Source organism: Plectropomus leopardus, chromosome 13 (genome assembly GCF_008729295.1).
Source record: "Plectropomus leopardus isolate mb chromosome 13, YSFRI_Pleo_2.0, whole genome shotgun sequence".
Lineage (NCBI taxonomy): Eukaryota > Metazoa > Chordata > Actinopteri > Perciformes > Serranidae > Plectropomus > Plectropomus leopardus.
Genome location: NC_056475.1, coordinates 2,789,888 through 2,806,919, shown reverse-complemented (window position 1 = coordinate 2,806,919; position 17,032 = coordinate 2,789,888). Strand labels below are relative to the sequence as shown.

At 37.4% G+C, this 17,032-nt stretch overlaps 1 protein-coding gene across 1 annotated transcript; it reads left to right on the top strand.

Annotated features, from left to right (window-relative positions):
- Positions 1 to 334: 334 nt before the first annotated feature.
- adssl (adenylosuccinate synthase, like) lies at positions 335 to 11,986 on the top strand. The gene is made up of 13 exons (XM_042499653.1): positions 335 to 623; positions 1,751 to 1,853; positions 2,898 to 2,966; positions 4,091 to 4,141; positions 4,218 to 4,284; positions 4,371 to 4,478; positions 4,926 to 5,007; positions 5,796 to 5,922; positions 6,008 to 6,162; positions 7,241 to 7,365; positions 7,489 to 7,586; positions 10,855 to 11,004; positions 11,110 to 11,986. The coding sequence occupies exons 1-13, from the start codon at positions 387 to 389 to the stop codon at positions 11,160 to 11,162; spliced, it is 1,425 nt and encodes a 474-aa protein (XP_042355587.1). The 5' UTR covers positions 335 to 386; the 3' UTR covers positions 11,163 to 11,986.
- The last annotated feature ends 5,046 nt before the right edge of the window (positions 11,987 to 17,032 follow it).

Below are 17,032 nucleotides of genomic sequence, written 5' to 3'. Positions count from 1 at the left end.
TTGATATTGCAAAATCTAGAATTTGTTACTTAATAAAGGTAAAAAGTATATGGGGAAAAAAAGAAAAAAATGATAATATTCTGTATGACATAATAAAAATAGTTGTTGATTAACTAAATGTGTAGTAATTAAATACTAATAATATAATTGATCAATTTTAAATAAATAAAGATATAAGATATAAAAAAAATACAAGATATAAAATAAAATACATTTAAAAAACAGAATGAAATGAAATGAAAATAAATTAAATTGATTTAGTTGAAATAAATGTCCTTGTCATGGGAAACACCGCCATGTAGCGGTGAAACGTCGGACCAGCACTTCCCGTGACGCAGAGAAACGCGGTAAAACGGTATTCCGGTTTGTAGACGGAGGGCAGCAGCATGGCATCCGACAGCACCATGGCTAACGTTAACGGACGGGAGACCGTCTCTTCTTTGAACGGGGAGCCGGTGGTGAAGCGGCCCCGGGAGAGCGCCTCTGTCGAGGCTCCTCTCCGCGTCCCGAAGGAGCCGACCAACAAAGTGACCGTGGTGCTCGGGGCGCAGTGGGGCGACGAGGGCAAAGGAAAAGTTGTGGACTTGCTCGCCATGGATGCGGATATCGTATGCAGGTGCCAGGTACACAGCCACGCTATCTATTTAACTCCATATTTTACATCCGCACCATTTTAAACAGCGGCGTTGTTGTTTTAACTAGTTTTAACACTGGAGTTTGGCGAAAGTCGTGTCCGTTTAGCGTGAATATTCATGACCTGGCTGCGACGTCAACAACCTTGTCTGACCTCCCGGATGTAGCTAAGTTGATGCTAAACTGATGCTATTAGTGCTGCATTGTTTCTGCTGTTGTTTTTTTATCTGTCACCTGAGGAGAAACAAATGTGTGCAGACTCCCGCGCATGACCTCCACACACTGATAACGGCACATTCACTGCTCACGGTTATGTAACGCACTGACCGCCCGTTGGTGCACAGCTGTTCCTCCCCCCTCTTTTTTTCAATGATATTTAGCAGAAAATTATGTTTTTAATGTTTAAACCACAGCCGAATTGTAACACTGGTACTGCAGAGGCTGAATACTTTGACCTGCTGTCAGTAAAACACAGGCTGAGGTGTTTTTATGGTTGCCACTTTAAATTTGAAGAAAATCAGGGACACCTTTGAAGCGGTCTTATGCCCGGAGAGGACACACATCAGGCGGAGGTCTGGCTAAGGGGGCTCCCCTATAATATTTTGAGTGTCAGACACTTAATTTCTCGCCTTTTTTTGTCATTATTCACCAAATTGTTCTGACCAGGCCTGTAACAAAGTGCATCTAGTCAAATACTGTACATGAGTACAAGTTGTAGGTACTAACTAACCTGCAATGCTTGATAAATAAAAAACACGAATTTTTCTTAAATTTGGTGTCTAAATCATCTTTAAAAGGTTTTTAAAAAAACATTTACTCTGCGTCTGATACCTGCACACACCCTGTTAATTTTGTCATTCCAAGCATGTGAAAACTCGCATTGGATTGAGGCGTGCACAAAAGGGCGAGACAAAATGTTGTTTCAGGAAGGAATAGTGCACTTTATTTTTCAACATGGAACAATTTCATTTTATGTGGAGCAGGCGGCACTACATGAGACTGTGACGATGTGACTGTCCTCTGTGTTGGTGTTTTCTGTTGTTTATTTGCCTTCACTGGTGCATCTCATGATCAGGAAACTGCCCTCCAGCCGGCTGAGTGTTTGTTGTGTTTGCAGGGAGGCAACAACGCGGGTCACACGGTGGTGGTGGACTCGGTGGAGTACGACTTCCACCTGCTGCCCAGTGGAGTGCTCAACAAGAAGGCCGTCTCCTTCATTGGTACGAGACGATCGCTGTGTTTTATTATGAAAGACGTGAAGTCGGCGGGAAGATAAAGATCCTAATAAAGCAATAAAGAATCAGTATATGATCCAGATCAGAGTGGACATCAGAAGCACTGTAAACAGCCTTGTCAGTTGTAATGTTGATGGGGAAGTGCGCTCTCTTCTAGAAATAGTTTTGCATTTCCTCATTTGGGTAGTTTTTTTTTTCCACTGTCAAAACATAAAGAGATGAAACATGAAAGCAGCCATACTCAGCTGGCTTTGCTTAGGGGCCACTTTTGGAAAATGACAAGAGGCCATACACCAAACACACACATGCAGCCGCATACCTATTTCCAGGATTTTAGGACATCTCTTGGACTTTAAGACGAATGTGGGATTTTTTTTTTTTTTTTATTTTTTTTTTTTTTAAATTTTAGGATGTTTCTAGGATTTTAGCACATTTTTAGGATTGCAGGACATTTCTCAGATTTTAGGGTGTTTCTTTGATTCTCAAATTTTAGGATGTTTCTAGGATTTGTGGACTTTTCTAGGTTTTTAGAACATTTGGGGCTTTTCAGGATGTTTCTCTGGTTTTCAGGATTGTAGGAAATTTGTCAGATTATAAGACAACTCTTGGATTTTCATAAATTTCAAGGATTTTAGGACTTAGGGGCTTAGCTAGGACCTCTTACAGGGGGTGTGGGGGATCATTTACTGGCACTCTTTTAAATAAATAAGATCTATTTTGATGCTGTTTATGTGCTTTGGCATCTTTATGTATACTAAAAGTACAAAAACTGTTCCCAGTGTAAATCAGGTTACTTTTATTGTGAAATAGAAAAAGTTTGGAGGGCCAGCCGGCACGCTATCAGGGGTCAGGTTCTGCCCGTGGGCTGTAATTTCAGTATCACTGCACCAAAGGAGCTCTGATTAAAGGGATTAGTAACAAGATAGCGTGTTGTATAAATAAAATGTCAGAAAAAACAAGCAGTTTGTTTCTCAAAGGAAATGCCTTATGCAATGTTGCATGAAGTTAAAGTTTCTTTTTATGTTGCAGGCAACGGAGTGGTGATTCACCTGCCAGGTCTGTTTGAGGAGGCTGAAAAGAATCTGCAGAAAGGCAAAGGTAAAGTTTTCTATGCAGGAGAGATGTGGCGATATTAACAGCGGCCCTCATTTATCAATCTAACATACAAACCAGTGCAGATCTGAGCGGAGAAATCATGGCAGGGTTCATATGTGAATACTAAAACGTTCTTATCTCAACAATCTCGGTGTGGAAATGAGCGGCTGTTGATAAATGCAACAGTCATCGTTCACATATCCCACCCCAGTGTGTTCTGGGTTTAGAGGCCTCGCCCTGACAGTTATCAGCATGGAGAGATGTGATATGGCCAAGAGGAGAAAACTCATCATCCCAGGTCCAGTTTAACTAACTGGTTCTGTCTGGCAGCCTGAGAAGTGTCCTCAAAGGAAGTCTGAAAAACGCAGTTTGGACAGAAAACAAAGCGTTACAGTGGACAGTCGACCTGCAGTTGAGACTAGAATATGTGATTTATACATCCATGATATGGACCAACCCACAGCGTACATGTATAAATGATATTAGCCTGTATATTATATAATACTGATATTGTTATTCTTCTATTTATATTAAATCTCATAATTGACCCTGAACATGGAGCGCGTGTCCGCGTCTATCAGGCTTTCATATCTGGTGGCTGGAGGCTACGAGCATTTCGCTAATCTTGCAGAGTTTATTTATTTCATTGTAATGATAAAGGATGCAAATATGCTTTGGCTCGTCGGTGTTGATAAAAGTTTCAGGAAGCCGTCAGTTAGCGCACAGACGGTGTGAGAGACCGCAGACATAAACATGATAGGTTACATTTTTCAGTGATTAATATTTGGCTGCAGATACTTTGATGTTTGTCAGAATATGGTCGAGCTGGGACCTAATGTGAGATTTGATTGTCGTCTCTGCTCACGTCCACAGTAATCGATGCTTTGTGTGAAAATGATCGTACGCTCAGTTTTCTGTCGCGCGTTTCGTTTCATAAATGAGGGTCGTTGTCTTCCTCAGGCAGCACTGTCAAAATGGCTAAATGAGCCATTTTGCAGTTAGAGTAGCAGTGTCCCAAACTCACAAAAAAACTGTAATTAAATTTGTAGGATGTATAATACCTGCTTTCTGCGAGGTATATATGTGCTTGCTGTTCCAGTCATGTAATGTTGTTGTATTGCGTGCAGGATTGCAGGGATGGGAGGAGAGATTAAAGATTTCTGATCGTGCCCACATTGGTAAGTCAACATTTCTTCATTCACATTTTTATTTAGAAGTATCCTCTTACTGACTGTCCCATCTGTCCACCTCTAGTGTTCAACTTCCATCAGGCTGTTGACGGGATCCAGGAGCAGCAGCGGCAGCAGCAAGAAGGGAAAAAGTAATTAGAGCTGCTCTGAATTTGGAGAGATTATTTTCTGTGAGTTTATTTTGGTAATTAATGTTGTTTTTTTGGTTGCTCTCCAGTTTGGGAACCACAAAGAAGGGGATCGGTCCTGCGTACTCGTCCAAAGCTGCTCGCAACGGCCTGCGAGTCTGTGACCTCGTCTCAGATTTCAAGGTTTTTGAGGACAAGTGAGTTTTTCTTATTATTATTTATTCATTTTTTTATTTTTATATTCTCATCGTTTGTTGCCACATCGGTTTTCCCCCTTTCTAGATATTTAGAAAAAAATTACATTTAAGGTTGAAATAATGTCCCTCAATCATGCGTAGTTAAAGTTACTGTGTCTCATAATCATGTGTTGTTATTTTCACGTAAAAGCGTCTTTTCATTCTCACAATTTTTGTTTATTTATTTTTTGGTTTCTCAAAGCATTGCTTCAATAATTGTAGCGTCTGTAATGTCTCCTGCCACCAGATGGCAGCACCTCTCCAGGGCACATGTGTGAAAACTGCTGGCATCCTGCTTTCGTGGAGACGTGTCTGTCCTGTGTATCATGTTGTGAATGTGTCCTTTCATACAGAAGGAGACACACAGACTTTAATAAAACGGACTCATAAACTCTGTCCTCTCCTCAGGTTCCGTATGTTGGCAGAACATTTCCTGACGATGTATCCAAACCTTAACGTCGACATTGACAGTGAACTCGAGCAGCTGAAGGTGAGGACGGGTTATCAAGTAGAGCCAGGAAATATTACTTTAAATAGACAGAATTACCTCAAAATAACCCTGAAGAAATACAAAATTACCTCAAAGAGACAGAAAGGTATGACAGAGACACAAAACTACAAAATTGACCTCAAAGAGACACAAAATGACTTCAAAAAAGACATAAAATGACTTCAAAAAGACACAAAATTCCAAAAAATGATCTTCAGGAGACATAATGACTACACAATTACTACAAAATTACCCCAAAGAGACTCAATTACCACAAAATTACTTCAGAGACACAAAATTACTTTACAATTACCTAAAATAAATACAAAATGACAGCAAAGGGGCATAAAATCACTACAGACACACACAAAATTACTGTAGATACAAAAAATTCCTTTGAAAAGACACAAAAAATTACAAAAACTGACCTCAAAGAGACATAATGACTAGAAAATCCCTTCAAAGAGACACAAAATTACTAAAAAAAAATGACACAAAATGAAATCAGAGAGAAACAAAATAACTACAAAGAGACACAAAACAACAACAAAAAAGAGGCAAAACCACCACAAAGTCTGCGGGTGATCCTGCTGAGCATTGCAGTTTTTTAGGCAGAAACATATAAGAAATAAAGAAGTTGCGTTAATAAAGATGTATTTTCATTGATTCATTTCAGAAGATGTTGCCTGCATTTAAATTGTTGAGTTGTCATCGGTAGTAATTGTGGAACAGCGTTTAAACAGCTCATCTCGAGATGGTCTAAGTATTTTTCGCTCACTGTGTTTCAGAGCTACGCAGAGAGACTGCGTCCTCTGGTGACTGATGGGGTGTACTTCATGCACAAAGCTCTTACTGGTCCCAGTAAGAAAATCCTGGTGGAGGGAGCCAACGCTGCTCTGCTGGATATCGACTTTGGTGAGCAGCACTGGGTTTGTGCGATTCGTGATGACGATGGATGGATGTTTCGCCTCCTCAGGTTAACAGATGTTTCTCTGCGCAGGAACTTATCCCTTCGTGACGTCCTCGAACTGCACCGTGGGAGGAGTGTGCACCGGTCTTGGCGTGCCTCCATCACACGTCGGACGAGTGTACGGCGTCGTCAAAGCGTACACCACCCGGGTGGGCGTTGGTGCTTTCCCAACAGAGCAGGATAATGTGAGTAAAAACACATTAGACAACAAGACGTGTCAATGAGAAAGATCCTGCTCATTAGAGATAAATCTTTTCAAGCTGAGAAGTCATCGATGTTGTGATTAAAGGATCAAATTCATCACGTCGGCTTCTCAGGCGCTCAGCAGCAGCTTTTTGTAAAATAGCCAACATTCTCCACCGGGCTGAAGGAGAAATGTGAAGTTAGTGTGAGGTTACCACAATTAAAATAGCAAAGAAAGTTTCGTTTGAAGAAGGATGGCCCAGACCCATGATGACAAAATGACACAAAATGAATACAGATAGACACAAAATTACTACAAAGTGACACTAATTTACTGCAATTAACACAAAGTGACAAAATTACAATTCCTACAAAGTAACAAAATCACTAAAAAATTCTACAAATAGACACAAAATTACAACAAATAGACAAAAAATTACTATAAATAGACAGAATTACTACAAAATCTCTACAAATGGACACAAATTACTACATATAGACACAGAATTACTATAAATAGTCACAAAATTCATATATTGAAAATAATTCTTTCTTGACATGACTACTACTAGCAGAAGTATTTAAAAAGTACCAGTCAGTACTCAGCTGCAGCCTTTATTGTGAATGCGGGTGAGTATTTTGCTCAGTGTTTCCTCTGTGAGCCAAACAGGCTTGAGAGAAATCATCCGTTTTTCAGGTTTGGCGGTCAGCGTCTGCCCTGAGGTTACAGAGGCAGACCTGCGGTCAGACGGAGGTTAGTTCAAATCTGCGAGATTGCTGGGAAAACCTCTGTGGGAAGGCGGGAAAAAGTCCGTCTGCGATGTGCTCTTTAAGGAGACACTTAACCCACAGCTGCTCAGTGGTGGAGGAGTGTGTTTGTACTGGGAATCTTCCACTGAAGGGAGAGTGAAACTGAAGCAGGATGTCAGTGGAAAAAGGCGTCTGACTGTCCCCACGAATAAAGATGCCAGAATCAAAACGATACGTCTTGAAAGAAAATAGTTTTCAGTCAGTTTTAGTTTATTTTTACTTTTTTCTTCCAAAGTTGACAGTGTGTGCTTCTTTTTTGCTGTGTTTTAGGAGACTGGAGACTTGTTACAGTCCAGAGGGAGAGAGTTCGGCGTGACGACGGGCAGGAGGAGGCGTTGTGGTTGGCTGGATCTGATTTTGGTCAGATACGCCCACATGGTCAACGGCTTCTCTGCGTAAGAGACTCGCTCGCTATTTCCGAATATTATCCTCCCTCCTGGAGTCACTGTTAAACTTTGTGATGCACTCTGACCGTCTGCAGTTATCAGAGCTGAACAGAGTGACTTCTTTTCTTGCAGAATCGCTCTGACAAAGCTGGACATTTTGGACACGCTGCCAGAGATTAAAGTGGGCGTGGCCTATAAGGTCGATGGCCAGCCTCTACCAAGTTTCCCCGGTACGCCATTCACATTTCAATGTTTTATAGAGCTTTTCTTTGTTTGCCAGTAACAGAAAATTAGAATTGGATTTATCAGTCCAAGAAAAGGCATTAGATGAATCACTTTAAATTTGGTTTTCGTGATTCCTGACAGTAGGGGGCAGAGTTTGATGACTGTAAGGCTGCAATTCATTTTTTTATTATTTTCTTTATCTCTCAATTATTTTTTCAATTAATTGTTTAATCTGAAAGTAGTTTTAAAGAAATGCAGCGCACAAGTTATGGAAACTCAACATCTTCAGATTGCTTTTTATGTCTGACCTGCATCCAGCAACCCAAACATACAATGTCACTGATTTAGTTTAGTTTTGTTTGCACTTACATGGACATTGAAAAGATGGAAAAAGAACATTTAAAAGTTTAAACACTGTGCTGGAGGAGTTAAAGGCCAAAATGGTGAGATATCTCACCATTTATTTAATACCTAAAATTATTCATAAAAAGAAAAAGATTTCAAACTTCAGGATGATCGGCTCAACTTTTGAAGCGTTATGTGATTCTGTAACACCACCTGCAGCGTCTGCTGCGTCATGAGGGAGCCAGTTCCTACAGACAAGCACATAATCATAGCATCATGTGACCTGTATGAGCCAAAAAGTGTTTCTATTGCAGTTTTTCAAAATATGGCTTTTTCAAATCGCCTAACAATCGTCCTCATGCCAGCATGAAAACTTTTTTGTGATAAATGGGTGCCTACTGATGCAATTTTTGCACGTTGATTTGTTGAATGAGTATTGCATTTGAGATAACTGCTGCCAAGAGTAATGCCATAATCATAATATTGTGCAAGCAGCAAAGTGCACCTATTTATTAGTTTTCGGGTAAATTTAGACCGCTATAATGTTACCTACGAAATTTACAACACGCCAGCATCAGAAGCATGCTTTGCCCCGGGCAGAGTTTTTTTGTCATTGAATATTCTGCATATTTTTTTCTAGATTAATCACTTAATCCTACAGGCCATAAAATGTCAAGTGACATCTTCAGGTCATTTTTTTTTTGTCTAACAAACAGTCCAAAAATCAAAGATTTGTTATTTACTATTATACATTTCAAAGGAAAGCACCAGATTTCACACATTTAAGAAGCTGGAAATTGCAAGTGTTTGCTTAAAAAATTACTGAAACAATTAATTGATTATTAAAATAGTTGGCAATTAATTTTCTTCTGATGGACTAATTCTACAGAGAAGGCTGTAGATATGTCACGTAATGATTCGATTATTTTTTTGATTAATTTTCTGTCTTGGCTACATGACTACAGTACAAGGTGTAATTGTTTGGTGCCATTCATCATGAGTTCCTGATCTTTGAAGATATCCATGTTTAAGACGATTCTCTCTCCGCAAATGTCAGGAGCATATTTACTGTAAACACAGGCGAGGAGCTGTATACTCGCAGGAATTATTATTTTCAGACGCACTGCTTTGTTTACAGGTAAATGAGCGGTGCTTTTATGCTCCCTAATGTCTTATTTTTACACAGGTCAGCTTTTACCAGCAGGAAATGCAACATCTTGGGTTTTTGAAAATCTATTTTGCAGCAGATTTGAGGGTGCATTTATCTTTTGTATCCCTCTGCTTGCTTTGCCAAATGGAGCAAATTGAATTGTTAAGATAATGAAGCAGAGGATGATGAAACAACTTCTCTCTTTCTGCCGCGCGTGACACCGCAGCTGCTCTCGGCCGGCACGTCAGCTCTGATTTCCCTCAAACATTCATCATCTTTAGGCTGCCGGATGTTTGAAGTTGTTCTCGTCCTGATCCGAATTGTTTCTCGAAGTGTTCTTTCATTCTTACATGTGAACCAGCAACACCAGAGAAGGACAGCTGTGACAGTATTGTAGGAAAGACTATTGGCTCTATTGGATGATTCCATTTCTGATCAATAATCATTAGTAATGTAGATGTAAAGACAAAGTGGGTAAAGGCAAGTATTAGAACTAGTAGAACTGTCTCAAAATTGGAGAAAACTGCCTGAATTTACTGTAATGCAACCTTTAAAATCAGGGGGAAAAAAACACCATGTCACGATATAACTATCCAATATTAAATACACTATAGAGTCTCATATCTTGATGCAATATAATATCTTTATATAGCCCAGCCCTGCCACAGTCCTTTTTCTCTGTTTTCTCTGGTCATGTAGCACTGATTTCATGTATGTGTGTCTTTTCATGCAGAGACGGCTTAGCATTATGTGAGGAGTCTCTTTATATCAGTAAAATACTTCTTTAATTTCTGTCATCTCTATCGTAACGTTAGTAAGTTACCAAAGTCCAACCAGTGCTTTGTCACCCTTAGTTACTAAACTTTTCACAGTGAGCCTTGTACACATTGTTCTTGTTTTTATATGTAGTGTTGTTGATCATTTTAACCCTAAGGATCCGCTTTAATATTACACACACTCGTAACCCTCTGTGCACAAAATGTGCTTTTCAAAAATCAAGCTTTGATATTATCTTCTACTTTTTTTCTACTTTCTGCTACTTTTCGGCCTAACCATAGATATCAAATATTCATTCATTTTCAGATTTTTAAATCTTTAAATGCCAGGTTTTTGTCTCGCCACTATGTTGTTAGATGAAAAAAACATACACAAATGAATTATTGTCAATATACTACATGCTCAGTAGATTTTTATTTATTTATTTACTTACTTACTTTAAGAACAAATATATTATCATAGTCTGGGGTATGTCAGTGGAACATTAATTGTGACAGTGCACTTAGTGGAAATAGTGTGTATTTTCTCTATATGCCATATACGTATGTTAAAAATGACACCGTCAGGTGGAAAATAGTCAAAATGACAAATTTCAAGGCAAAAGCTCAGAATGACACCCAGAAATAATACAAGTCATGTTTTTATGCTTTGATGTCTGTGGGATTAATAAATTGCAGTTTGAATTGAAAACAGTGGTGCATTTTCTGCACTTAACAGTCTGAATGTCACAATTTTATTTCCACAGTGTGTGTGTTATGTGTGTGTGATTTATCGTCAGAGCTTGAGCTGGATATTCCAAGATAAAAGAAAAATACACAATCTTAACAAAATTTCTGCCACATGCTTGAACACAAAATTATCCAAAAAAAGTAGAGTGAAAATTGAATATAAGTAAAGACAGTTGTCCAGTGTGTTGTTTTGTCCACAGTCTCATAACTGTTATCCACAACAAAAGCATATTCATCTTTCACTCAGTGTTATCGTTGTGCTCGTGTTTGTAGCAAACATGGACATTTTGACGCGGGTGAAGGTGGACTACAAGACGCTGCCGGGCTGGTGCTGCAGCACCGAGGCGGCTCGCAGCTTCGAGGAGCTGCCGTCACAGGCACAGAGCTACATTCGGTTCATCGAGGACTTCCTGCAAGTGCCAGGTTTGTAAAGAGGCACTTTACATTAATGGATCGAATGCAGCCAAATTGTTACTCGCTTTGCCAAAACTGCCACTCACATCTTGTCTTTTTTTTTTTTCATTTCAGTGAAGTGGGTCGGAGTCGGCAAGTCCAGAGAGAGCATGATCAAACTGTTTTGATTCGATCTGCAGACCTCTTCCTCGACAGATGATAATTTCAGGTTTTTGATAGGATTACCAGAGGAGTTAAAAATGCAAACTCTCCTAAAGGAAATACTTCACCAGCAAGGCTATTTGTGAAACTTTTAGTTGCTGCTTGTGCATTACATTTACAATAATTCTTCTTAGATATAATTTATGCATTCCACATAATTTTTCTATATTTATTAGGTTGTTAATTTTTAAAACATGGTGCAAACGGATCAGTTATTTTTTATCCCATTCCACACTAAAGCAGTTTTTTCTGTTTTCAAGCTAATTAACCTTAACTGATATGTTCTCCATCTTATTTTAACAAGCATTTGAAGAGCCATCGATGAACAGACCAGAAACCTTCTCACTAAAAGGCACAACAATAAAGTAAGAGATTATTTTCAGGCTTTGTAATGAGATAGAAAAATGACTGAAGCCAAACTTTTCTATTGAACAGTTTTAAAACACTTTAAAAAACATCTCAGTTAAGTTTGTAACGGTATTTTCTTGATGGTTGTTGGAATAAACGTTTTTAAATCATCTTAAAATCAACATTTCTTGAGTTTGAATAGGTATTTTCTTCATAATAATAAAAACTTAGTAATATTTGGGGAGGAAAAGTTCGTAGAAATTCCTCGTGCACACGCTGAAATCGGCTGGTCTTTGAGAAGTTTGTTTAAATGTAAAGAGAATGGCCAGTGAGCACTAATGTACCAGAGTATATCTCAATATGTTTCCTACGCGGTTTCATTCATTGTCAGTGATGTAAAAGACTCAGCTTGCTGTTATCAATAAACTGAAAGTAACATTTAGTGTTTCTTTAATTTTGTAATTTTCTTTCAGCGCTTAGTAAATGATTTAGCCTGTAGAAGTCTGGAAAACGTTTCTGTGAAGGTAAGTGTTCTCGGGTGTTCATGTGTAAAGATGTAAACATTATGTGTCATTTTATCAAAGTTTATTAACATTATTCTGCTCCTGAAACACAACTACAGATTATTTTCTTCAAACTAATTTTTCTTGTAGGGGTTAAGAAGTGAAAAAGGGTAAGTAAAATGTTCACACTTCAGTCATGATAAACTTGTTTTATGCTTTTTATGCGCTTTTACTGTTTTTATTTTTGTTTGTTTTATATTTCTTTTTCTTTTATTTGTGTGCAATTTATTTCCAAAATTATGGTATTCATGTGCTGTATAATCATTTTAATGTAATTTTTATATTTCTAGGTAAATATATTTACACTCTCAAATATCCGTTATCAGTCTCATTAAATACTAATAATCAGTATCGGCCCTGAAAACACAATTCTAGTCGACTCCTACAGCTCAGCGCCAAACGGCAGACAGACAAAGAGACAAGGAGTGAACATAAGAGAGTCAAGAGTGGACCTAAATTCTTTAGTCGGCCATAATTGAAAATGTTGCTCTTTTTTTTTTTTTGCAGAACTTAAATAGTCGTCCCTATACGTCTACTTTACGAAGCTTTAGTGGACAGATCTCTGCACGCAGTCACCCTGTAATATCCTTCTCTCACTCTTTCTTACTCTACACGCGGCTTCGTTAGTCGACTTCCTCTCACGATTTAAAAGCTTTTCTGGAGCGGGACGTATTAGATTAAAGTGTAAAGTGGACTCCTTGGCAGATCAATGGGAGGTGTAACAGTGTCCCGGAGCTTCTCAGATATTGCAGTCTAATGCGTTAAAGGCTCTGCACACCCACACAGGTGTTTTCTCAGCTATTCAGGCTGATTTTCAGGCCTCCGCTCAGCTTGATGTTGGGCAGAGATATGCACTGAAATTAGGTAATGCTAAAGTCTGCATACAGATGGAAATAATGAGCGTTTAACAAAACTAATGTCCACTACAGTCTGTCCGGGTCCAAACTGTCCTGAGAAGAGAGCTAATTATGCAAAAAATATATATATATTGTGCATAGATTTGGAAAAATGTATGATAATTTTAATTTCTCATATGAAAATCTATGATAACTACTTACTCAAAATTCTTTCCTTCACATTTTTTTAAATGGTAGCCCAATTTAGGTTATACATCTGAAATCTTTTTATTATTTTTCTTATTTTTTCTTAAGTAGGTTTTTATTATTTTAATGTATTATTAGCAGATAAACTGAAGCATTTTTTAAGTCCAAGCGAGGTTAATTTCAAGCTATATTCCCCCATATTCCATGTATTTTATCATGCAGATATTAAATAAGTAGATATATATGAAAATATAATTTATTAAATAGAATTACTGTCTGAGCTAATATAGGTAATTTATATATATATATAATATATATATATATATATATATATATATAAAATATATATATATAAAACTTAAGAAAATGCTGAAACTCATTATTATGAAATATTAATTATTTTGACTTTTATATTTGAGTTTGAGTTTTTGAGTATTTGAGTTTTTTATTGTTTTTTTATTGTATTTAACAAACTTAAAATTAAAAAAAGGATTTTCCCTCATGGCTTTCCACAGTGTCTTCATGAGTATCTGCCCCAAACTACCAGAATGAAGTCCGCAAACACATTTTAGCTCTATTGATGACATTGCCAGAAAAATTCAGAAACAATCATTTAGCTGCTGCTGTAAATAAACAGATACAGTAACTAACTTTTTTTAAAGTAACAATCTGTATGTTACCTGCCAATTAGGCAGCTAACTAGTTATGTTGATTTGTAATTTAAAAAAAATAGATGAAAAATATATCTTCAATGTCATCAAAATTTAGGCATAAAAAATCTCTGTGATATAAAATTAACACCAATAAAACTGTTAATATGAAAATAAAATTCAATATTTAACATTGTATGGCTCCATACATCACAGTATCCTGCAACTGACTCACAGTATGTGCTTTAGGATCGCTTTTATAAAAGTTGATATACAGGATAAAAGGCATTTACTACAATTATACCCTGCAGAAGAAGTGCAGAATTGAAATTTAGAAGTACAGCAACAATAAATGAAGAAGTAACAATAAAAATAATAACAATAATAATTATAAATAAAATAAAAATAAAACAAATAAATAATAACAAACAAAAATAAATTAAATAGAAAAAACAACACACAGTTACTATAAATTCTAATAGAATAAGTAAAAAATGAATATTCACTGCTTCACATTGTGTGAATCAAAACACTTTACTCCCCTTTAAACACAAGAACCTGCAGATTATTTAATTGCTTTTAAAAAAAATCTCATCTTTTATAAGAAGTGTTGTTTTTGTTCATCTACACTATAGAATAAAAAAACATATTTTTCTCATGTTTTTTCTTCTACTGTTCGTTAAAAGTGCATCTTCCGTTAAATGAGCCAAAGTTGCAGACGTTTGCTAACCAATCAATTTCCAGTCCCAGAAGTCCCTGCATCATCAAAAATGGCAGAAAGTGAGCTTACAGTAGATGCAAGAAGGCTTAATTGAAAATAAAGTGCTCATAATAGCGGTGTGGTCCTCCTCCCCCCTCGCGTTTTTGCCTGCTCCCCCCGCGCGCCCTCTCTCGTGTTTACTACCACCTTCCTTTACTCAAACATTTATCATCAGGTCAATCAATTTTAGCATTTCATTCAAGTGAAGCTTCTCCTCAGATGTTCATCCTTCATCAGATCTGTCTCTGTTGTTTCCACAGGCTGGACATAATTTGTCCTCATAGCCAGCTAACCCTAAAATAACACCTGGAGCTGAAGCCACCCCCCCTCAACAAGTAAGAATTTTTTAGATTTTTTAAAAATGTATTTGCATGCAGCCAGGAGTTTGATTTTCTTGCCGTGTCATGATTAGAAGTATGTAGAAATCGGGTTATATATGTTTTTTGATGTTGTCATGGCCTTTCAGTGGAATATCTGACGTGTTTGTATTTCTGTGATGATTTAGAGTTTTACTGATTGTAATTTATGCAGAAGGAGGCAGAGAGTTTTGTGTGAGCGATGCAAAAACTACCAAGTTTTTTGCTTTTCAAGCTGTTTTTTCCCCCACAGAGATTTCTGATTAACATTCATCACCACATGTATAAATCTCCATACTGCACTCTGTCATGACTTGTGTAGCAACAGCGATCAGACGCCTGTTTCATTGCGGCTGGACTGCGTTTAGTTTTCGTCAGAGACAGCAGCTCACACTCAGATTGAATTGAGGGAGTGAAATGTATTTAACAGATTATTTGGTGAGAGCATAGAATAAATCCAATTCTGCCACTCAGCAAGAAGTGCAAAGTATTGGCAGGAAAAGATGGAGAGAGATGTGTCAAGTTCTATATCTTTGCAAATTAAATATACTCATTTGACAGTTGCATCAAAATACATTATAATTCATTTTAGTTCAGGGGGACGCGTAAATCCCAATGTGATGTCAAGTGGGCTGGACCAGTAAATCCATTGCATAATATAGCGTAAACTTCAATTAATAGCCGGGCTGTTATTTGCTTAAATCACTGAACTCAACAGGCTTAAAAGTACACGAGTATTACCTAAAAGATATTGGCAAAAAAAACAGAAAGTAGAACAAAAGTAATAACGCAAGAAATGACTGGAAAAAAAGTTTTAAAATTATAATAATTCTGTAAAATAATTTTAAACATACCATTATAAAATAAGTTTTCTACATCTACATCTCTTTAGTCTTTTGTTGTTTCATATGCCAGTAAAACTGTCCTCTTTTAACTAAATGACTGAATTGTGGAGAATCTTACCAAGCTAACATTGCGTTTAACATGTCCATATTGACAAAAAGTTAAACATATATACATATTGTATGCGTGATTTAAGCAGGTTATCTCTTGCAGGTAGCCAACAATCCAGATTTACACATTCAAAGAACTTAAAAATGAACGACATGGTAACCAGAGCGAGCCTCTGTTTGAGACAGGACTTTATTTGTCAAAATGTGTCGCCACACCCAGCTAGTAAAAGGGACTGCATGTTTAATTTGGACTAGAGCTGTATTTGAAGTTTTACGGTATATATGTGAAAATATTTAACAAACTTTGATACGGTCAAAATGCTTTATTTTCAGTATGGGCGTAGTCTGAGATGTTTTAGTTATTAATGTTTAGTCATTATAAGGAGTTATGGAGAGATTTTTTTGTTTTTAATAGCGCCTCAAGTTTCAGATTTGAAGTCATTTCAAGATAGAAATGTGGGACTTTCACTTCGTAATATTTCCAAATTTCTATTGCGAAAGTGCCCGCTCCCCTCTCGGTTCTACTAGCTCCCTTCAATATGTTGTTTTTATAAACCTGTTTAAATTTGTTAAATGATCTACATGTTTTCAATTCTACACTACAGCTGTTCCATAAATTGACCCATTTGACTGTAATACAGTAATATTTAGCATTAGTCCTCATTTACTGTTGCTTAAACAGAAATTCCTCTAAAATCATGTTAACTTTCTTTTTTGACAAAAAATTGGATACCATGAGGTAGTAGCAATAATTAGATCTGGATACAAGGATAATACACTAAGTTTAGCTTTTAATGTGCTTTAGCTTAACAGAGTATCATGTATAGTTTACATCGTTTGTGTTGAAGTCCAACTGATATTAAATTTTATGTGACTTCTTTTTATAAATTTTCCTCCTGCCCTTCAAGACATGTCATAGAGAGTTGCAGCCACACAGCAGAACAGCCGCACGCCCTCATCACTCAGTAACGCCGACCTCACCACCGACCACCACAGCAGCGAGCTAATGGGACCACTCAGTCCGATCCGTCCCAGCAGCCTGTTCTGCTGTCATGGCCCGGCGCGATCTCTCCCACTAACACCACCTCTCAGCTCGCAGGGTACAAAATGTTCAAACAGCCCATTCAAAGCACTTCATCTGAATGTTCCTCATCAGCGCATGT